The sequence below is a fragment of the Rhineura floridana genome, chromosome 7 (genome assembly GCF_030035675.1).
Source record: "Rhineura floridana isolate rRhiFlo1 chromosome 7, rRhiFlo1.hap2, whole genome shotgun sequence".
Classification (NCBI taxonomy): domain Eukaryota; kingdom Metazoa; phylum Chordata; class Lepidosauria; order Squamata; family Rhineuridae; genus Rhineura; species Rhineura floridana.
Window position 1 is genome coordinate 111,879,302 of NC_084486.1, and position 23,197 is coordinate 111,902,498.

The 23,197-nt window shown below is 42.0% G+C and overlaps 2 protein-coding genes across 4 annotated transcripts in view; one reads left to right on the forward strand and one right to left on the reverse strand.

Moving 5' to 3' along the window:
- Positions 1–6,251, reverse strand: part of TRIP12 (thyroid hormone receptor interactor 12) — a 111,439-nt gene extending 105,188 nt beyond the window's left edge. For 2 of the 3 annotated variants that reach the window (XM_061636872.1, XM_061636869.1), the window contains exon 1: positions 5,706–6,251. The gene's annotated coding sequence lies outside the window, so the exon portion shown is untranslated. Of the gene's footprint in view, positions 1–5,687 lie in introns of all 3 variants that reach the window. The other variant, XM_061636870.1, reaches the window with a different exon arrangement.
- The window catches only part of FBXO36 (F-box protein 36), a 71,077-nt gene continuing 53,872 nt past the window's right edge, over positions 5,993–23,197 (forward strand). Inside the window, exon 1 of the mRNA XM_061636873.1 lies at positions 5,993–6,439. Coding sequence (XP_061492857.1) covers positions 6,344–6,439 — 96 coding nt within the window. The 5' untranslated portion in view covers positions 5,993–6,343. The remainder of the gene's footprint in view (positions 6,440–23,197) is intronic.

Consider the following 23,197-nt stretch of genomic DNA (forward strand, 5'->3'; position numbering starts at 1 on the left):
AGAGCTTCGCCACAGTAGTTCAGGCATTGGTGACTTCAAGACTAGATTACTGCAATGCACTCTATATGGGGCTTCCCTTGCACTTGACCTGGAAACTGCAGTTAGTGCAGAATGCTGCAGCCAGATTGCTGATGGGGGTGAGACCATGTCAGCATATAACACCTCTGCTCAGAGATGTGCACTGGTTGCCAATTTGTTACCAGGCAAACTTCAAGGTGTAACTACTAGTATATAAAGCCCTTAACAACTTGGAACCAGTTTACTTACAAGGTCGCCTTATGCCATGTGTGCCCACTTGAGCACTTTGCTCTGAGGAACACTGTTACAGGTGCCACCTAATGCTCATTCCACATTTGTATGAAATCTTTATTTTAGTGTGGCAGCATATACTCTTCGAATTCTCTGCTTACTGACATCAGGCAGGCACTTGTCCAGTATTCCTTTTGGTGCCTGCTTAAAATTTTTTGTTTACGTAAGCCTTTCCAGACACATAGATACTGATCTGTTTTAATTTTTTTAGCTAGTAGCTGTCTGAATAGTTTTTTAAATGTTTTAACTCTTTTATTGATAATTTTAATGTTTTTGTAAACCACTTAGAGATGTTTACATTCGTATATGTATATAAATTTTGTTAAATAAATTGATAGACTACATAAGGGAGACTCTGATTCAAATTCTTGCTCAGCCACGATCTCATCAACATTAGGCTAGTCATACTCTGCCTAACCTACTTCACAGGGTTGTGGCAAGGATAATAGAGGTGGGGATGGCATCCACAACCCTGAAATCCTTTGGAAAGAGGGTAATAAACATGTAATAAAAACACTTTTTTAAAGCTAGCCATTGTGTCACAACAGTAATGTTATATCAAACTTGTTTCTGTTCTTCATTCTTATAATATTAATACATTAAAATATTGATATATTGTTTTTGACTGGACAGATGTCCAACTTTAATTGGCATCACCTAATATTAAGGGCTTTAAAAGAATGGTGCATATATTCAATCGGCATGAAATCATTGATTGGGGGACTAAGGAATTAAATACTAGCAGATTATCAGCAGCAGTTCTTTGCTATTTCTTGCTCACTCTGGAAAGGCAATCTTAACACTTATAAAGTGGAAAGCTGAGAAAAAATTCTTACTGTGTCTTGATTAGAAGTTGGTAGGGCTAACTATAAGCCAAATAATAGTTCTTTGAATCCAGATCAAATTACTCAAATTAACTACTATGCCAGTCTGCTTCTGAAAATGTGACATTTCATTCACTCACATTTGTTGAAGCTTCTTGCATCCAGTTCACAACACTTGCCAGCAACTCAACCACTCACTTAAATTTCAATAGTGAACAATACCAAGAGCAAGTCCAAATCATGTTCACTATAAACTTTAGTTTTACAGCAGTTTATGTGCTATGTCTTTCTCCAAGGAATTCTTGTAGTTTGGCAAGGGAACCAAGAATTCTCTGCCAGACATCCCTAGCACATCCTACACACAGTATTACAATGCCAGGGCTCCCTAGGAAGAGGGAACAATGACGAAACTTGTTCAAGTGCATGGCATATAGATGCTCTTATTCTCGGGGCTCAATTATTGCCTACCTTACAACATCCTAAATAGTTTCAGAATACCAGCTATATCACAATGTCCAGCTACACACTAAACAGTTCTTTAAAGTAACGCATCTTGAAATTTGCCAATTCTAATTTAAAATGGCTTCTTCTAGTTGAAGAAACAGCAAGATTTTATGAAAATGGCCTAGAACCATCTCTGTCACTTGAGGCTCAGGTAGCCTCGGTGGCACGGAGTGCCTTCTACCAACTTCGCCCCTATCTGGACAGGGATATCCTGGCTTCAGTTGTCCATGCTCTGGTAACCTCCAAGTTAGATTACTGCAATGCACTCTACGTGGGGCTGCCTTTGAAGATGGTTCGGAAACTGCAGCTTGTGCAAATTGCAGCAGCCAGATTGGTAACAGGGACCAGACAGTTCGAACATATAAAACCGATTCTGGCCCGCTTGCAACAGCTGCCTGTATGTTTCCGAGCTCAATTCAAGGTGCTGGTTTTAACCTATAAAGCCTTACATGGCTTCAGACCACAATACCTGATGGAACGCCTCTCCTGACACGAACCCACTCATACTCTACGCTCAACATCCAAGGCCCTCCTCCGGGTGCCTACTCCAAGGGAAGCTGGGAGTCTGGCAACAAGGGAGAGCACCTTCTCAGTGGTGGCCTCCAAATTATGGAATGATCTCCCTGATGAGGTGCGTCTGGCACCAACACTGTCATCTTTTCAGCACCAGGTCAAGATTTTCCTCTTCTCCCAGGCATTTTAGCATGTGTTTTTAAATTGCTTTTTAACAATTTGTTTTTTTAAATTTGTATATTTGTTTTTAATGTTTTAATTGTTGTAAACTGCCCAGAGAGCTCTGACTACGAGGCGGTATATAAATGCAATAAATAAATAATAAATAATTTTTTGTTCATGCAGTGGAAGCTATGAATTTCAGAGTGTCCTTTTATTTTAAGCACACAAACACAAAAGAGAAATTACAGGTGCATGCGTTTTTTAACCTTTTTACAACCTCCTCCCTGCACCATGTCACAATCAGATTGTGTCAAATGGAGCTCCCCACCACCCCAAAGCAGAAGGTAGAAAAACACTCATTTTGAGTTTAACAATTTTCTTGCTCCTGGATGCCAGTATCATTTACACACCAAGGCCCAGAAGTGTATCAAACCTGCGAAAGGGGGAGGGAATATGATAATAATAATCATCCCTTTATTAAATACCTGAGTATTAAAAATTACTGAAAATGAGCAACATAACTTTGGTATACTTCCCATGTATTTCAAGTTACCCCTTATCTACCAAACTTATTATCTGACATTATCTTACTTACTCACCAGCCCCTTGTAATGCAACCCTAGTGCCTTGCCCATCTATAGCTTCCTTCACCGACTTTCATATATATTAGATGATGTGATCCCTACCAATCAGCCTAAAGTGGCATTCTACATAGCCTTCTGGCTAGTGGTCATTCTTATTTTGTACAGCCTTTAACTGATTTTGTGTGTGCGTATCACAGATAAAAGAGAGCAGAGTCAGAAGACATCTGAAAGAAAGGCAAAGAAAACTTTCCGAAAGCAGGAACAGAAGTGGCACAACACCTGTTGGTACACAGTAGTCTTGTACTAAGTGACTGTGCTAGAGATGTGTTCATGCATCTACCTTTACCTTAATGGACAGCTTCCAACACATCAAGTTGTTTACATTTTAGAAAAACAAGTGCAAATAAGATTTAAAAAGCTGCACTTAAGAAATAACAGAAGGCAACAGCCTGAACCTAACCAGAAGTAGATCCCATTGGTTTCAATAAAGCATATTCTCAAATGCACAGGATAGCATCCTTTGTATACAAATGTTGAGTATACTGGTAAGTTTCATTTTTAAAGATAAAGTTAGTTGAAGATTCTTATGCAAACTAGTGGACTGAATGTATACTGTGTACAATTCTAAAGAATACTGACTTAAAGCTCTTTTTAGATTGAAATGTTCTCAAAGTTATTGGCTGCCTTTCTTCAGAAAAACTCTGTACTGAAGGCAACTCATACAACAAGAAATATACAATAAGATCAATATTTGGATGCAATTTTGTAAACCAACAAAAGTCCCTCACACAAGAAAAGGCAACATTTCTGTTAACATCTCTACATATACAGACATATGTGGCAGTAGGACGAAGCAGCTTTGGCAAGTCTTGTTTTGAATAAAACTTCATTATGGGTTGCTATGGAAGGTTCTTCCTTTTCAATGCAATGAACCTTGCTCCATTTTCCTTGACTCCCCCTTTAAAAACATTGACAGGCCTGAGACTATCAAGAAAGACAGTATTTACGGTACATGGAGTCATAGTTAGGAAAATCACTTTATCAAAAGAGAATGGGACATGCCCTTAAATCTATAACAAATCAATAATCCTGCTGATGAAGAGGGTTAGGAATATGAAGACATTAAGAAAATCCACAGTAGAATTATTATAACTTGTTTGCATTATCAAAACGATCCTGAAATCCAATTGAGCAAATTCTAGAAACGTTTTTCAAATGCATGCCAGACACTGATTACATTTAGACCAATGCCAAGATCTCATTTCTTTCCTCTGTGTAAATGCGACATAGTCAGGCCTAGTATGTAGGCCTCTGTAATACAGACAGGACCTTTGTTCCATACATTGATGTTTTCCCCCACAGCCCTTGATAAAAACTTTCCACTCACCCCACCCTAATGTTTCCTCGTTCCTAATCTAAACTTTTTCGAATTCCTGATGTCTTTTAAAACCCCACTGCTAAAAACACCCCACCGCGACAAGACTAGCCATTAGAAGGAACAATAAAAGTTGTACAGCAGGCAGCTCGGCCTGTAGGGCTGGCAAAAGCCCCGAGATCAGTTGGAATGCTAGCCCGGTAGCAGTCGGCAGATACGCAAAAGCGGGGCGGGGGAAAGAGAGGCGGAAAGAAGGCGGATGGAACAAAAAAAATGTAACTATCCAAAATACGACGCGTTATACAAACAAGCCACACGCTACTTTCTTCTCGAAGACGCCAGGAACACAATCCAACTCTAAAATTAAAGGGGTGAAAACAATTTGCTCCGGTACCGGGACTCAGTACCTAAACAGACTCTTTTAAAGAACCACATTTTCCCCCTTAGTAGAGTACGATTTCCCCCTTTTCTAAAAGCCAGGCCAATATGGAGGCAGTAGATCATCTAGCATTTCTTTTTTATTGTTGTCGTCGTCGTTGTTGTGGTTGGACTACAAGGGACTGTTCCCCCTCCCTACGTGCACTCAGCAGGGCACAGTAGCAAGGAAAAAGAAAAAGCTCCCTGGGGGAAACAGTGGCTAGTGAGAGGCCTGGGGAGTTACGGTGCAGGACCGACCACAGATCGGCTGCAGTGTCAATACTGACAACTGTCCTTCTGTATCTAGCAACCACACAAGCCAGAACGCCAATTTTAGCGGAGGGAGCAGGGGGGGGGGGAGGAAAAGCGTTTCGGGTAGGCCCAAACCACAAAGGGAGAGGATGGTGGTGATGTGGGCATCCTGCACTCCTGAGAACCCAGGCATAAAGGTGGGGTTGAGATTCATCCCATTAACAGAGAGCAGCTTACATAGAAGAGTGAGAGGGGAAAGAAAAGAAGGGAAGGGCTGAATCACGATAAAGCTTCAGGCAGCCGTTTGGCCATTTTGTCAGCTCCATTTCTGCTACCCTGGCTTCCCTTTCACTATGCCTTTTCTTAGGAGCGGAGGTGGGAGGAAAGAGAGCCCTTTATCTTTAGCACTCCCCCACCCTATAGACACGCGCGCACACAAACACAAATATATACACATTAAAAGTTCCCTTCGCGGCGAGTACTTCCTGAAACCAATTAAAGGCCTCAGGCCACCACGCACGTAAACCTTCCCACCGTTTTTCTCCTCTTATTTCCCCCCGGCCCGGCCCGGTACTACCTCGCCACAAACCTCCCCTATCATGTTCTATACAACACCACCTTCCTGCCACTCCACATCCCCCCATTTTCCACCCAGCGAAGAACGGAAGAAAGGAGTAGAAGAGAAGCTTTTACCACCCACAGAAGCCCTTATCTAAAAACGCAGGCCTCTGCCACCCCCACTATTACCTAAGCCTCATATTGTACCTAGTTTATCCCGACGCAGCCTCCCCAACAGCGCTCCGTGGCTCGGGCTCCTTTTCTGTCCTGCCCGGCGCCGCTTCCCTTCAATTATCAGCTGAAGCCGCAGCACCGATCAGTGCGCCGTCTGCCTCCGCTTCCGTACCCCCTCCAGCGACGTAGGGGGAGGCCGGGGACTACTTTACCCCCAAAGGGGCCCGGGGGCCCCCGCTCGCCCCCCTCGCCAGCAGCAGGTGTTCTCCTGCCCGCTCTGGCGCTTCCTGCCGCAGAGCTGGCAGCCCCCCCCCCAAGGATTGGCGGCAGTTCTATCCTTCCCGTCCCCCTCCGCTTGTCTCAGACGTTCCTCGGCTGAAAAATAGGTATCCCTCCGCTGGGGTCGTCACCCCCTGGGTGCGCGCAAGCGTTATCCCCCCCAAAGGTCAGCGAAACCACGAGCGGTGGCTGCCCGGTTGGCCGTTTCGCCTTCTCAACCAAAAAAGATTCAGAGGCCTCTTCCCGTCGTTGCGATAGTGAAGCCCCATCGACTTCAGCCAGCACTAAAGACCTGTCCGTCTCCTTTAAGAGGGAAGGCTGGGCTTCCAATGACCTCTTCGTAGGCCCGCCCCTTCCTGGTTGCCATAGCGACTGGCTGCTGGCGTCCTAAAATGGCGTCCCTCCTCACAGATATTTTGTTCGAGGTGCGAGGTCAGGCCCCGGCGCCCAGCAAAGACTTCTATCAGCTTCTTGTCACCAGGACGGAAGTGAGTAAATGATCTCCCCCTCATGGCCTTCCATAGATTTTTCTCTCTTGTTACGGGGCTGGCAACGGCGGCCTAAAGAGGAATGGGAGTTGCCTCAATGAAAGGAGTGTTAATTATTTCTTTGTGGGATAGAATAGGAGTATGTAAGAAGGGTGAAGAGATTCACTGTGTGCTCACCTTGCTCAATGATACTTCCTGATTCAGGACGGGAGCGGGATATCATTCACTGGAGCTTAAGCAAATACTTCATTAAGATTGAATTGTAGCGCCAAATGTCTCTATTAGAAAGTTTCTGGGATCCATCCCCAATCCTACTGGAAGTCTTCCTCTGACTTGGTAGACCTGACCCCCTAATCATAGATGCACTTAAGGCACATCCTACATGCTCAAAATATACATTTCTATTTTTGGTACATTCTAAGGCTGCCTACCTACAAAGGACGTACAAGCATCAGCCGTAGAGATGAGCTTCCAACAGTATTTATATTAGGAGAACTCAGGGTAGACAGAAATTTTTATTTAATATATCCTACTCTAACAAATTCAGGAATAAGGAACTTCAGGCCCAAGGGCTAAATGTTATTCTCCAGGCCTCTTTGTTTAGCCTTTGGGATTCTTATTATTTATTTGTTTGTTTGTTTGTTATTAGACTTATATCCTGCCCTTCGTCCCAGTAAGAGCCCAGGATTCTTCCCAGGCTATACACCTTTCTGAGCCACACTTCTCACCATCCAGCTATGCACTCTCCTTGCCTGGATAGAGGGTGGAGAGGGATGTGTGAGTGTGAAAAAACTAGCCTGCTATACAATAAAAAAAATGCACATTTGTTGTTCTGCTTACTTTTGCCGTTGGCCTCACCTACGACAACATGCACTCCTCCCCCAAAAGGGAATGTGGCCTCAGCCTGATCTAAGTAAATACAACATTCTTCAAAATAATAGCATACATTTACATGTATTTCTCTAATAAGAATTAGTTTCTGAAAGATCCATGGCTGCTTATTCTAAACTCTGGATGGTATTCAATTCTAGTCCTACTCAGAGCAAACCAATTGAAGTTGATAGATATGATTAACTTGGTGGACCCATTGGAATTCATTAATTTAAATGGGTCTACTCTGAGTAGGACTCAGTTTAATACAACCTTTTCACCTGCAATTTCATGCGCTTCAGAAAACTGAAGTTTTGCACAAACTGAAATGAGCAACCAAATTCTTTCCACATGCTAGTTCCTTGATTTTGCCTATATGGGTGTGCTTCTGAAACATTCATCTGTTCTTTCATCTGAGAAATCTCAGGCAGATGAGAAGCAAATTGGATTCTGAGGCTAGATTTTATTAAAGTTGCCACCATGTTGTAGGAGGAGTATACTTGGCAAGCTCCCAGATTGCACTTCTGCACCAAATACACAAAGGTGCTCTGTATTTTACAACACTTGGAATTATTTTTCCAATGTTGAGGCCTATCAGTGTTACTTATGTAGTATTTCAGCCAAATGCTGTATCAATATAGCTAACGTTATTACATTTGAAACCGGGACTGAAAGATTTGTATAAGTGAGAACTGGCTGTGTAATAACAATATTACTGAAAGCATGACTTTAAAGGAGAAAATATTTCATCAGACTTCTTCTCAATAACCAGTTTTTCCATTTCATGTCTTGAAGGGGGGGGATCTCTTTTTTCCCCTCTCCCATACCTTCTCATCTCTGATCAGCATCTATTTCTTTGGCAGGTGATCACACAGAATTCTCTCATAAAGTTACATATGTCCAGCATGCTGCTTTGTGCATAAGGATGTAAGAACTGTACCACTGAGTAGTATCAGAACAGGGCATCCGAGGCTTCTTCCTCAAAACCAGCTAGCCAGAGGAGAATGCAGGAAGGGGAAGTCCAAAGCTCCTTGTTCCTTACCTCTCCACAGCTTCCATTGTTAGGTATAACAGTTTGGGTAGCTTCTTTGCTGAACTTTTAGGAAGCTGTCCTTACACTGAATCAGACAACTGGTTCATCTAGCTCAGTATTGTCAACACAACTGGTGGTTATGGTGGTAGTCTATGGTTTCAGACAAGTAACATTCCCATCCCTACCTGGAGATGCCAGGAACTGAGCCAGGGGTTCTGCATGCAAATCAGATGCTCTACCACTAAGGCACAGTCCTTCCCCTAACCTTTTTAAACCTTTGCTTCTAGGTTTGTTTTTAAAATCTGTAGCTCTGCCTACTGCAGGATCCTTTCTCGAACTTTGCACACATGCTCTCCATACATCTCTTGCTCATTCCAAGGTGGGTCTGACTCATAGTCTGAGAAATCAAGTTTAATCTCTGGTAAAAGTAATATCTTCATATCTCCTTTCCAGAAAGAATGCTGGTTTTGGTTTTCAGGCTCTCAGCATTTATTAGAAACTCCTATACTGATATCCTATACTCTGTACTGCAAAATTATTTTTAGTGGGTATATATGTAAATCAGTGGCTGCCTGTTCAAGGAGACAGCATCCCATACATAGATCATGGATAATGTTTCTCATTGCCCTTCTTTGACCTTATACTGCTGGGACATCACTCTGGGATTTAAAGAATTAAGAATTCTGCTTTTAATATATTGGCTTGCCTACTGATGCAGTTATTTTTGCTATAGTATACCTTATAGTATGCTAACTTATAGTATACCTTCACATACCTGGACAAACCAACACATGCCCTAACTGCTGGGATTCCATGGCATCCAGAATCCTGAAAGTTCTGCCTCTAGTTGGCGATCTGTTCTGGCAGTTCACAAGTGAAAATTGACCGTTCTTGCTTTTTTCCTTTGCCCCATAAACTACTTTTCTGCCACACTGATCTCTCTGATACAGTGACAGTTATGGCTGTATTAGAACAACTGCTTCTAGGGAAGCATGAAGTAAAATTCTTAGTGTTAAGATGCCATGTGAATCCCTGGAACCACTTCCTCAAAAATGACCCGTTTCTGGAAGAATAGAAGGGGAAGCAAAAAATGAAATTTCAATTTTCCTTACTGTAATCTTCCTACAGTTTCAGGAAAGAAAAATATCTGTGTACAAGAGACAAACTATGTTCCAAATTAATGTGTATACACTGAAATCAGAATTTCATAATATGCCGGGGTTAGTATTCTGTTTCATTTGTGCCAAAATCTGGTGCTGGCAAATTATTTGCCACCTTTCTGTACAGTATAAAAGGTAAAGGTGTCCCCGCACTTGTAGTGCGAGTTGTTTCTGACTCTTAGGGTGACGTCTTGCATCGTTTACTAGGCAGACCGTATATATGGGGTGGGATTTTAACTTCCAACTCCTTGTTATTATAATATGATAAAAAGATTCTAAATGTAAACTATAACTGCTAAGAAGTGCTTCTCTCCTTAGATTCTGCAAAGAAGTGGAAATTAGTAAGGCTTATATTCTAGTCATAAATATGCAACCTAAATTACTGTCCAGCTACAAAATAAAAAAAAGTGTTACTTGTGAGGGAAGGAACTTTCAGGAGCTGCTGTAACAACAACATTAAAAAATGAATGATGATGATCATGCTGATGATAATAATAAATATAGTTCCATCAATGTGCATTACATTTTACAAAGTATAACAGAGCAGATCCCTGTCCCAAGGGAATTATGATCTATAAATCAATGTAAGGGAGACAACAGAGGAAGGAGAGTCTATCAAACAAGAATTAATCTTCATATGAAGGAATATTGTCTGAATTTTATCTCTGTAGTAAAATAATTCCCAAGCCCTGGATGCATGTTGGCATTACTTTTAAAAATTTATTGGAGATGGGGGATTAACATCAGATTGTACTGGAGTACATTGAAGGATATAATTACAATGCAGGAACATTAATAGAAACAGGGTAACTGTTGAACTTCTAATACTTATAAAAAAAATAAAACGAGTAGTAGAAATTAAAGTCTGAAAAAAATAGGTTAGAAGTCTGTTAATGCAAGGAAGTTGTTCTAGATGGTAAAGTTAGAGAGTAGAATTAGGGGTTAGACAAGAAAGAGACAAAAAAAATCTGGCACTTAAGCTTCTTAAGCAATGGACTCAACGACAGAACGACAGAAATGTAACTAGAGAATATTCTGAATGTGTAATTAATATTACATCTGTCATCTACTTGATTTGACCAGGCATATGGTTAATTACTGTAATGTTTGGAACATTTACCAAAGACAAACATCTATGGAACATCTTATTACTTTCCATAAAGATCCAGTTGTATTTTCCTCTATATGTAACATATCTACATGTAAATAAGGTTTCATTAAGTCACTGTTCTTGTAGCAAAACAAAGTACTTCATTAGCATCTACTTATAAAAACTGCTAACATGTTTAACAGTTCTGTTGTAATTACGTGCCGCTTTATTGTTCCTTTGTCTTTCCTTAATAGTAGATTGCACTGTGGTTATACATGGACAAGCTAGAGATAAGGAACTGCCCCATATTGAGATTCAGTGCTGCAGTCCTGGATCATCAGAATTTACAAATTAAAATACAAGGTTTTGATGAGTTTATATAGATTGGTTTATCTGCTGTTTGCTCTTAATGTGTAAAACTTGCACACTGAAACTGAAGGCAGAAGTGTCCTTTATTACTTTTTTGTTATTGTTACATTTGTATCCTGACATTCCCCCAAGAGCTCAGAGGGACATTAAAATCTTATACTGTATCAGCCCTGTGAGGTAAACTAGACTTGAGAGATCACAACTTGCTGAAGTTCACCCAAGCCATAGTACTTCAACTATGTTATATTTCATTCCGTGCTATTCAAATAGTTCTGTATTCAAAGTTGAATTGTTGAATGTTCAGCATTGGTTATAAATTGTACATTTTAAAAAGAGTTAACTCCTCTTACAGTCCAAATCATGGGAAGCCCACAGGAGGGTGTTCTGGCAGAGGAGGAGCTGGTAGAAAGCTCTGGGGCATCCAGTTCCTGTTTGGGAGCCGCCAGACCAGCTGAACACCAGCTCAGTTGGGACAGGAGCCACATGCTGGGTCCAGAAGAGCAAAAGCCAGCTCCTGCGAATACTCATACCGGGGAGTAAGTGCACCCCATTGACCACCATGGAAATTAGTTTGCTCTGCTGGCCTATTGGCCGGTGGAAATTTTACCTGGATTGGGACCCATGGGAGTGCCCCAAATGCGAGGAGGAGGATGCATAAGTCTCCCCCTTGGCTCCTCCTCTGTCACACCCTTGGAAAGCCCCGTTTTCAGGCCTTCCACCAGCTCTCCGTCCGCTGGGCTGGCTGTCCACAGCAGACCTCTGGCTGAGCCAGCAGGGTCCTGGCAGCACCATAGCTGAGCCAGGATGAAAGGCTTCTGCCGGTGGAGCCCAGTAGTACTGGGAGCCTGCCGGCCCTGTCTGCCAAATCCAACTCCCCCCAGCCCAACGCAAATACAAGTTGGATTGCACCCTGGATATTATTGATTTCTCTAGAGGTAAAGTTGCCACCACCACCCCACACACACACACCAAAGACTGCATTGGCGGCACATCTTACTTGGGTGTATTAGCTATTTTGGCACTGCATTCTATGTTGATGAAACAAAATGACTAAATTTGTCACATTTTGTTTGAATTACTTCCCCTTTTATCATTGAGGTTTTCTAAATAATGTTGCTAACAAGATAAAGGTCAGATATCAAACCACTATTCTCTGCAAGAATTTGGATCTACTATAATTAATAAAGATAAACAAGGTAGCTTTTGCAAGAGGTCTTGCTGGATTTCATCTAAGATGAGCACAAGCAAAGCAGAACCAATACAGTATTCAATATCTTCATCTGAAAATATGGTGGAAGACAGTGATATGGGTTTTGAATTGGGAAATTTTCCAGATTTTTTTCCTATGTAAGAAGAGGTAATTTGCTTTGGATAATTTGTATTGAAAAGGTTTAAGATGTCCTAGAGAGATCTAATATAGCGTGTTTATTTCACTTGTATTTTGTAAACAAAGCTATAAATGTAACTGTCAAGCTTGCCTAATATTATATTTGTAGATGCCATCCATTCATTGTTACTAATGAACTTGTGAAAAATAAAAATACTGAAATACTTTCCACACCACATTATTGGTGGAACATATTATCCTAATGTTCTTTCTTTTTTACATACACTTGGGAATGTGTTTAGAACTAATTCAGATATATGTCTTTAAGTTTTATGGGTCCTTTTTGACATTGGACTCCTCTTATGGTATAGTAACAGAGACTGGGGAGGAGTGGGAAGAGGCACTGTAGAGTTAGATAATGTGTTTATATCTCCCTCTTTAAGTTTTTGAAGAACTTATAACTGCAATTTTAAGGCTTAAGCATTCTAATATAGGGAGCAAGCCCCATTGAATACAATGAGACTTGTTTCTGAATAATCATGCATAGGGTTATGCTGTAACATGTATCATATTTATATGAGTGGTAAAATGATGTATTATTCTCCCTGGGGTCCTAAACAGGTGCTATTTTGCTCTCCCTTTTAGTGCACTTTCCTTGCTTCTTTTTTTCTAGTTCTTGGAATTTCCATAGTTTGCCCTACCTTTTCCCCTAGCAACCAGGATGCATCTCACTTGTGCTGGGTTCACCTGAGATGAGGTAGTACCTAGAAATTATTTTCTGCAAATACTACTAAACAATAAGTGTGGGTAAATGTTAAAGAATCACCCCAAAATGCAAATGTGAACTCTTTACAAAGAGGCATAGACATGTCTCTTGCTTTGCAGGAGCTAAAGACCAGTGACTCATTAAGAATTCACTGTATAGTTAACTTAACAGTACAATGATATACATGTCTACTCATATATAAGTCTCTTTGTGTTTAATGGGGCTTGTTTCCAAGTAAGTGGGTACAGGACTGGCAACTTAGGCTTTGGTTTCAGGGTTGGCATTGGGGGGGGGAACTGGGTTCTTGTGTCTTTTAACAGCTGTATGGCAGGCAGAACTTCAGCAGATCAAGCTTTTTCTAGTATGAAAGTACAATTATAGGAAAAGCTTCACCATGACCACGCTCTAATTTTGTGATATGCCACACCCCCAGGACAGCCCTTTTATGACTCTCAAAATTTGAAATGTGCCCTCTGGTCCAAAAAGGCTGGCAACTCCTGTGTTATGTGAAACTGATTTCTAATTCCAGGACATAATTTACTGCTGTGTAATATAGTGGCTTCATACAGATATAATGCTAAGCTGTGGGTTTAGCATTACATGAATGAGCCTGGGAGAGCCTCTCTCTTTTCCTTTTGGCACAGCTGTGAGGAGTAGATTAGAAACTTTCACACTATTTTTAACTAACCAAAATTTAGTGTTATGTCTGAACCCTGACAAACTGTTGTCGTCTTAACTATGGTTTGCTGAAACAAGCCAACTTCACATCAAGGTTTATGAAAATAACTTGTTTCAATAAATTATAGTTGACATTAACCACAGTTTAGAGTTCATAATAACACTAACTCCTCTGCTACTGGGAAGGAAATGGAAGTAGCCTCACATGCAGCCAGCCAGGCACTTCAGCAGCATTGCTCAAGTTCCTGCTTTGCTCACTATCTCCTCTGCTCCCTGGGAGAGATCACAAGGGTCTGAAAACTAGCCAGCAACCCAGGTAGCTGGGGTAAGGAACTCCAAGCCCGGGGCAGGAATATTCAGAGCCAATGGCTCTTCAAGGTCACTAGCAGTGTGGAGATTTGCTGAAGGCTCCTGCTCTCCTTCCTCCTCATCTGAGGAAACCTCAGATTTGAAGTCGTGGCAGGGCTGAACCATAATACGTTGTTTTCCCTCATCTCCTTACCACACCAAAGTGTGGGCACAAATGAGTACCTTTATCATACAATCCAAGAATTCACTGATCTTGCCCATAGCAACTTCCATGACTTTAGAACTCCCTTTCTTTCATTTTCCAGAACATCAATAAAAGTATTAGTGTCAAGGTAGTATGGTGTACAAACGGATCCTTAATGGTATATTTTGTATTTGAATGTAATCACTAATAACTTCTGAAACACACTCTCTGTTGCTTAAGAGTATACTTTGCAACCTTTCTTCATCTTTCTTGATGGTGCTACTATAATTCTGTCCACTTTCTTTTTAGTCATCAGATACTATGATACCCTTTTTTATCTCCAAATATAAGCCAGAGTTTGTCACAATATGGCCTTGCTCCTCTGCATCCATCTGCCTTTTTTTAAAATGAATATCCAGTTTTAGAGTAGTTACATGAAAGAGTATCAAGCTAATAGATTAAAGATCTTTGTATGATCTACTTCTGAAGGAAATTTATCATCTGAAGGATAGTTAAACGTAAGAGTTTAAAGCAAAATTATTTTTAAGAAGTGCTCAAAAACCTGTTTAACTATAAAATTAATTTTTTTCTGAACTTTATCCTCCATTTGTCAAATAATAATCCAGTTGAAGATTCCACGTTTAGTCTCTCCAAAATGTCCTTGAAAACTGCTGGCAGACACTTCCCAAAACTTTCTTTAGAAACACTCAAAATGAAAAAAATGACTTTGAGAATAAGTGTTTAGTGTTGCATTAAGGAGTGTAGGAAGAGTAAGTATTGTAAGAATATAGGCAACTTGGAAAGGTTAAATTAAACCAAAAATGAGTAAGATCAGATTGCAGGAAAAGGCACTGGTGTCAACGTGAAAGGTATGGACATGATCCCATTTTGGAGAAGATTGATGATATGACAGGAATGTAGACATTTATGTGTTCCCTTTTTCCCAGGGTTTTTTCTCTCTCTAGCCATTACAGGAATTACACCTGGTTTAAGTAGGTTAACAACACTGGAATCCGTAAGTTCATCATCTGAACCCCTAGTTTTCTCAGTTTGCATTGATATTTAGCCTTCATCATTAAATTACTCCTTTTAACAGTATTTTGCTTGGCCTTGTTTTCCACAGACTGCATTAGATTTTACTGGGGCCAACCCACTCCTTGCTCAGGAGTGATGCTTTCACTGGCTGGATATATTCTTAACTTTTCTTGCTTTGATGGAACTCCAATATAGCCCTCTTGAACACATTCCACTCATTCTTACATTTACTATTATTATTTAGTACATTTATATCCTGTCTTTCTTGCATCCTAGAAGTTATGTAAAACATCTACCTAGATAGTATGCCATCCCAGTACTGACCTGCTTAGCTTCAGCAAGGTGACTTCATCATGTGTCTACTAATCATATCCTAGTAATAGGTCATTGTATTGTGGGAAAGATGTAAGCAGTATATGAAGGCCTACTTCCCATAGCTTAGCGGTGGCTAACCTCTTACTCTCCAAATGTTGTTGGACTACAACTCTCATCAGTCCCAGCCAGCATGACCAATGGCCAGGGGTTGTGGGAGCTGAGGTCCATTGACATCTGGAGGCCCAGAAGCACCCACTATGCTATAGATATCCGCAATAATTTGTAGAGTACTATCCCTGCTGCTTAAAAAGAATGTGCATGAGCCCTTCAAAGTTGTGCACTTTTAAGTCCTAATTATTTCAGTGGAGTAGATCCATGTATATGGTTAACTGAGCACTGTAGTCAATGTTACAAAAGTGTTTAACTTAGGATGGATTACTCCTAGTATAACTTAGACATGATAGGTTTACAAATAATAAAGTGATGATAGCTCAAAGATATTTTATATGTGTCTGCTAATTTTTACTGACTGGTCCAACAGGAAACTTCATGGATAACAACCTTCATAGAACTTGTGATGTGCCAAAGAGCATACACTGTTCATCATTTGAAGGTGAAGTTAACATAATATGAGGTTCTAAAAAACAGGTTCTAAAATGTTTGAGAGGTTATTCCTTAATTCCTCACTTAGGGCTCATCCAAACGGAGCGGGATAATCCACATTTTCCATATCCGGTTCGTCATCTGACAGTCCTTACTTTGCCTGTTTGTTCACTCTTTCCCAATTAAAAAACCCGCTTTTTTTGCGCCCACACACACAGCGAGAGGACCCGTACTTCTTCTCACTTTTTCCCAGCTCTGCCCATAACACTCCCCCCTATCAGCCAGATGGTCCGCAAAAATATGACGTATGCTCCTCTCCCCCTTTGCAACAAAGCACAACAAGGCACATGACCTTGAACGTACGAGCGCGAAAGTTTGAATTTCCTGATGGTTTGGTAGTAGTGGCTGTAATGGAGTTCCTTGTCGCTCATCACTCTGGAGCAGCGCCGGCCGGGGGTGTGTGTCTACAGGTGCCCCTGGCCATCCAGGGAGATTGTGGGCAGTGTGAGGGATCAGTGCTTGTAATCGCCAGGTGAATCCCCCCATAACCCTTGGGCTCATTCACTGCAGGGTTCAGCCCCGGACCATTATGCGGCTCAGCAGCAGGAATGCTGCCCCTGAGGGAAGCAAACAGCCCCCCCCATGGGTGGCCACTCTTGGCCCGGGCAGGGAATGCCGGCTGCTGTGTCAATCTGCGCTGAAGCAGCCAGCACAGGCTTTGCGGTGTTCCCTCTGATAAAAGAAACATGCAAACCACTTATATGCCTATAATTCCTGTATTTTTGTTTGTTTGTATTTGCGATATTTAGCAAAACCCACTGTATGCTTTTCTACCTTTAACGTTTCTGGAGATACACATGATTGCAATTCCACTTATTTCTCCAGAACAGCAAGTAACGATGTGTCATGTCTAGGAAGGTAGACCACCAGTCTCTATGGTTGTGGGTGGCTGAGACGCTGGACCAAACCACTTAAATGCCAATAATTCCTGTGGGTTTTTTGCTTCTATTTGCGATATTTCACCAAAGCGACTGTATGCTTTTCAGCTCAGCTGGGCAGCAGAGAACCTGCAGGCTGTGGTTGAAATTGACAGGACTCAAAGAGAGTTGCCTTGCAGGCAGGAAAGCGAAATTGACTAAGGATGTGTGAGTGTCTGTAATCCAAGAGAAAAGCCTCTATTTCTCTTCTCCCCCCCTCTCCCTCTACTCTGGATGCTTGGAAGCAAAGACCGATATGTTCAAGAAGGACATTTGATGCGGGGGTGAGGGGTGGGAGATGGAGGTTAGGCAAAGATAAATATTTTCTCCCTTGAAAAAGTTTACAAACAACCACAACTGCGGATCTCACCCTGAACGGCTGCCCAGTTTGCAGGCTAGCTAAAAATTAACTGCTGTTGCTGCTTCTGCGCAAATGCACTTTTTTGCATCTGCGCAGTAGAAGTTGCAGGGGGCCTCCCCCAACACTACACCATTGCTCTGATAGGTTCCTTTTTCCCGGGCTTTCCCCGGACATTCACGCACATGCGCAACAGTGGAAATACGTGATTGGCTGAGAATAAGGGAAGGGATATGGGGAACCGCCCAAGAACCGCCCATCAAACGGCCACAGCTGCATCTGAGCGCCTGAAGGTACAGCGGATGATTCCCGGTTTAAAAAAGCAAATCGCATGATTTGCGCTATTGCAGGAGCAGATTTAACCACACGAAAATGCGCAAAAGCACGCGGCGTCATATGGATGACTGAAAAATAATGAAAACGCAAAGCGATCATGTCACACATTTTACAGTCATCTGGATGAGCCCTTAGTAAAATTTTAAAAATTCTGCAAAATAAGCTGGTGTTAAGTGCTGGATAAACCCAGCCCTGACTCCCTAAATCTTAAAAACTGAATCAAGATTTTGCAAATGATTCCCTTTCTCAAAGCCTCAAAGTCTTTCCTACAGAAGGTTATGAGCTAGCGTCAGAATATTTATTCTACTACCCTAGCATACCCAAACATTTTAATTAAAATTCTGTACAAGATGTTTCCTTCTACATGCTCTGTGTTTTAACATCAGCAGACAAGACTTAATTTCCATTAAAAATTCACAGTGGGCATCTCGTTTATAGGCAATATAATAGTTATTTTAGTAATTAATTATCTGTCTACATTACTTCTTCAGAGTCTGCAGTCCTCAACATACTTATTCTAAAGTAATGCTTGGTGAACTTAATAGGACTTACTCTAGGTCAATGGAGAAGTGGAGCATAAAAGAAAAAGTTAACTCCTCTTCTAGAAGGCAGGGTCCAACGTAGAAGAAAAAAAGGCTAGTGGCCATCTAGGAAAAATGGAACCTTCCACAAGTTAGACTCTACCTTCAGCAGGAGAGCAGAGTAAATTCTTGAGTACTGCAGCATTTTTGTTCCTTTGGCGTGCAGGAGCAGCCTTTCTCAATTTTTGGTTTGTTTATTATTTTTGTTGATTTTTGAATTATTTTTCCTGGCAGAATCATTAGCCAGGGACAGGAGTCACGACAGGAACCAAAGCTGGGGTATCTTCCAAGCTGCTCACATCCCATCACTCTGAACGTAAGGGTGGCCAGCCAAGCATGCCTAGTGCCTGAACAAGAACATTCACTTCCTCGCCAGGTGCCTTCAGAATGGAGGAAGGACAACTGTGAAGAGAATATGCCGTAATCAGGCAGGAGCAAGCAGGGATACAATAGGTTTTTTTTCTTCCCTAGGGCCCAAAAAGAAAGCCACCAATGCATATCTTCCTGCTCATTCTCCCCCCTCCACCCCTCATGCCATCCCCTCCACAATAGAAATAAGCCTGCCACAGACAGCCTTGGCAGGGGGAAAGCGGTCCACTATGTTACTCAGTGAGGGAGATAATGGAAGCCCATGTTCAGGAAGTGCTCTAGAAATCCCTGTATCACTGATGGGTGCCATCTTGAACCCTCCCGGGAGGGAGGGGAACAACTCTGCTCACAGCATGTAGCATGGTCACTGTGAAAGGGGAGACCAAAAAAGAACAGAAACCTCTGGATGATGTAAACTCTAAAATTCCTGTTAATCAAGCAGTCACAGAGGTAATTCAGTAGGGACATTATGACTTCATTTGGCTTGATAGAAGCCAATCTGCATGTACCAGTCTGTCCTCACCATCACTTCCTGAGGTTTGCATATAGGAAAAGGCAATTCCAATACAGGGCTTTGCCATTTCGGCTCTTCTCAGCCACAAGACTTTTCTTAAAGATCATGTTTAACTATGGTGGCCCAGGGCTGGCACCAGAGGGTGGCCAGGCTGGGCCCTGTCTGAGGGCCCCTGCTGCCCAGAGGGGCCCTTGAAGGGGCCCTCCTTATGGTGGGAAGGTGGTGCTCCCATTCCATGATCTGTGGCAGCATTGGTTCCTGCAATCCGACTCTGCTGCAAATCACAGAGAGGGAGCTCCTTGGCCCCCCCAAGCACAGACAGTGCAGGCTTCAATAAGCCAGCACACATGCCTCACCTACCTCTCCTGTCACTGTGAGTGTTGTGTGCACTGTGCGCGCGTGCCTACCATCACCCAAGCTGGTGGTGGGGGGTTCCCTAAGGGGCTGACACCCCTGCTGCCATCTTGGTTGATGGCAGACAAGTGCGCTACATGTGCACATCATTCACATGACATGAGGGGTAGGTGGGGTGCATGCGTGGGCTTATTAGCCCTGTGCCACCTGTATGGGTGGGTGTTGGACTATGGCGCAGTGGGTCCAGGGCACAAGGGCCTAATCATACCTGGCGCCAGCCCTGAGTAGCCCATCTCCCTTTCGGGAAGGTGGGATATAAATTTAACAATAGATGAATGTCTTCAGACCCTTTTGTGGGGGGTAATACCTGTGCCTGTGTCTCAAGAATCATCTGATCTGAGCTCCATCCAGAACCAAGGGGACCTGAGATGTAGGCATCACCATCTCCTGCCAAGAGGATCATGGATTTTTGATGCCTTGAGGATCAAGTTGTTGTCCAGCGTGTCCACAGTTTTCTGACAAAGGTCAGTTCAACTATACGTTGGATGTAAGAGATAGTGCTACCAGACCTCTGTCCCAATCTGGTTCACATGAAAGAAAAGTGGCATAATCTGGATGTCCAGAATCTGGATGTCCAGAAAGTGGTCCAGACCTCTCTGTCCCACACAAAGGATCTAAGGCCCATAGATTCCTTGTTTGTTTTTTACAAGGTGAGGGTGCAGGGAAACAAGCTTTCCAGATCCACTATCAGGTGGGTCAGAGAGTACAAAACCTATGGCTATTGCTCAAAGCCCCATGACCTGCCCCAGAGCATCATGTCTCACTCTGTGCATGGGGCAGTCACTTCAATGGCCCTCTTTACCAACCAACCCCCCCAAAGATATCTGCAGAGCAGCTATCTGGACTCACTCATCCACATTCATGAAACATTATAAGTGGGCAAATTTGTTTCTTGTCAAGGCACCTTTAATAGAAGGATTCTCAAACAGGTGCTATAACTGAAGGTTCTCTTCCTGCCTGTATGTGGCAGTACTGCTTCTGAACATCCCTTTATTCTTCTACTGAGCAGGAACAAAAAGTTGAACTTAAAAGTATATTTCTAGTCAGCAAAGTGCAGTGTATACAACTCCATCTCAGTTTCCATGGGGTAGAGGATGATCATGCATCATTGCACTTGCACAGCCCCCCCCCAATAGGGACAAGGACACTGTTGGCATCCCTTTTGTTCTGTGTCTCAGATAATTCTGCACTCCTTCTTCTGTTCTGGTTATATGATTTGCATGTTTGGTGTTAAGAAGTCTCTTCCTAGGAGATGGTATGCAGTTTGCTATGGATGAGTGTAGAAATAGGTAGGTGATTCCCAGATAGCCACCAGCTTTTTCCCCCACCCTACTTTTTAACCTGCTTTGTACAAGAGAGGGTAACCCTTTCTTGTATCTTTTCTTTCTTGTCACTCCCTGTCGACCAGAAGGTAACTGTAATTTTCTGTTTCTCAATACAAATTTTAAAAATTGGGCTGTAAATATTTTATAAAAGGTATTCTGCAGCTTTCCCCACAAACAAATGTCTTCTCTTCATTAGATGCATAGTGGGAGAGCTGATAAGGTTTGGATTCCCCCCGCCCCTATTTATCATATTCTTAACTGGGTGGGGAACCTCAGGCTCAGAGGTCAAGTGTGGCTGTCCGGAGTCTCCTCAGGCCACATCCCCTCTTCTCAGGCCACAGCCCTCGCTGGCACTGTTCCATGCCCTCTTCCAGTCTTTTGGCCTGGCTGGAATGTGCTCTTGAATTGTAGGAATGCCTCCTGCTTACCTGGATGGAGGTGGGGTGAAAACCTCCTGACTTTAACATGGCTAGAATAGCCTGCTGTACAAAGGTAAGAGTTGCATTCATTGCTCCACCCACTTTTTTGCCTCTGGCCTCATCCACCATCAGCACATGGCCCCTGGAAGGTTGGTCAGGAGTGAATGTGGCCCTCAGACTAGAACGCAAAATTGTATCCCCCCCTAATAGTTCTACCCTGCATCTATGCAGCTGCTGTTTCTGATGACACATGCAGCCATCTGCTACTCAGGCCCTTCAAAATGTATAACCAGGCAGGAGAAGAGATGTTAAATTATATAAGGTTAATATGCTGCTGTTCTCAATTGTTATGACTCATGATAATTGAAGCATATTCTAGCCCTTCATTTATGTCTTGTTGCCAGCTCTCAACTTCATTAGAGATTTTAGTAAAAGATTGCTGAGAGCTCCAGATTTTTAATATTTGCTTTAACCAACTCCACCGCAGGGAATTTGAGGATTCTGGATGCTGAATATAAATTCTTCTGACTTCTTCAGATTGTGTGCCAGATCAGCCTATCCCATCCTGTGGTTTTGCCACACCTGTTGCTGTTTTTTTTTTTTGTAAAGCTGTTCTGAATTCTCTGCTAATATGTGTGCACTAGGGGGCAGCCCTAGACTAGCTGTTAGCAACTGGTGCCCTAGGCAAACCATGCAATCGGTGCCCCCATCTCCAAACCCCAAGGGCAGACCTAGGCTGTTTTTGATAAACTGGGAAACACTTTGCCCCTAAATTCTGTTTAATGTTTTTAAGCATATTTATTTAAACAGAGGCATAATTATTTAGTCTGTCCCTCTGTCTATCCATCTATCCAACCAATGTTTTTGAGATCAGATGATACAGAGACATGTAATTTTCAAAATAGATTTGTACACAACAGCTAGATAATATTTCACTCCAATTTCAAATAAAAGTGCATTAAAAATGTTAATTATAATTTTTATTATTACAAATCCAAAATCATCCATTACACTATCCTGCTTTAATTGTCATTACCGCCATATCCAATATAGAAATAATTAAGAAAACTCTTCAATGAACTTTAACCTGTCATTGCAAAATACTGCGAATCAAAAACTCTGTGCTCTTCAAATATGGCTTTTCTTGCTTTAAGTTTTGAAAATTCAGTCACCAGTTCTTTTTGATCCATTTTCCAGCTGTTCCATGTTCTAATGACATTGTGGCACTCTCAACAAGTCTCTCTTGCACCATTGTTAAACGCAGATGTGTTTTTATCAGTTTTAAGTTTGAGAAACTACATTCCCACTAGCTGTAGAAACTGGCAAAGTTAATGGAATCCATAGAGCTACAAAAATATTTGGAAAACTGTGAGTTTATTTTCATGAACAAACCTAATTTAATATGTCTTTTAATATCTTTAACCCTTTTTTAAAAAGATGTTTTTAACATTGTTTTAATGTATTTTAAGGTCTTTTTATGATGTTTTAAAGTGTTTTTAGTGTTTCTGTTTGCCGCCCTGGGCTCCTGCTGGAAGGAAGGGCGAGGTATAAATAAATAAATAAATAAATCTTCAGGAGTGGAATTTTTCTTAAGTTATCTTGACTTTGTGGACACTGCCACAAAAGGGTTACCATAGGCAGAGCTGGGCGAGTCACAAAAGGGCTGCTATAGGGGTGAGAATAATCCCAATATTTACTACTGCAAACAAAGCATTCATTTCACAGG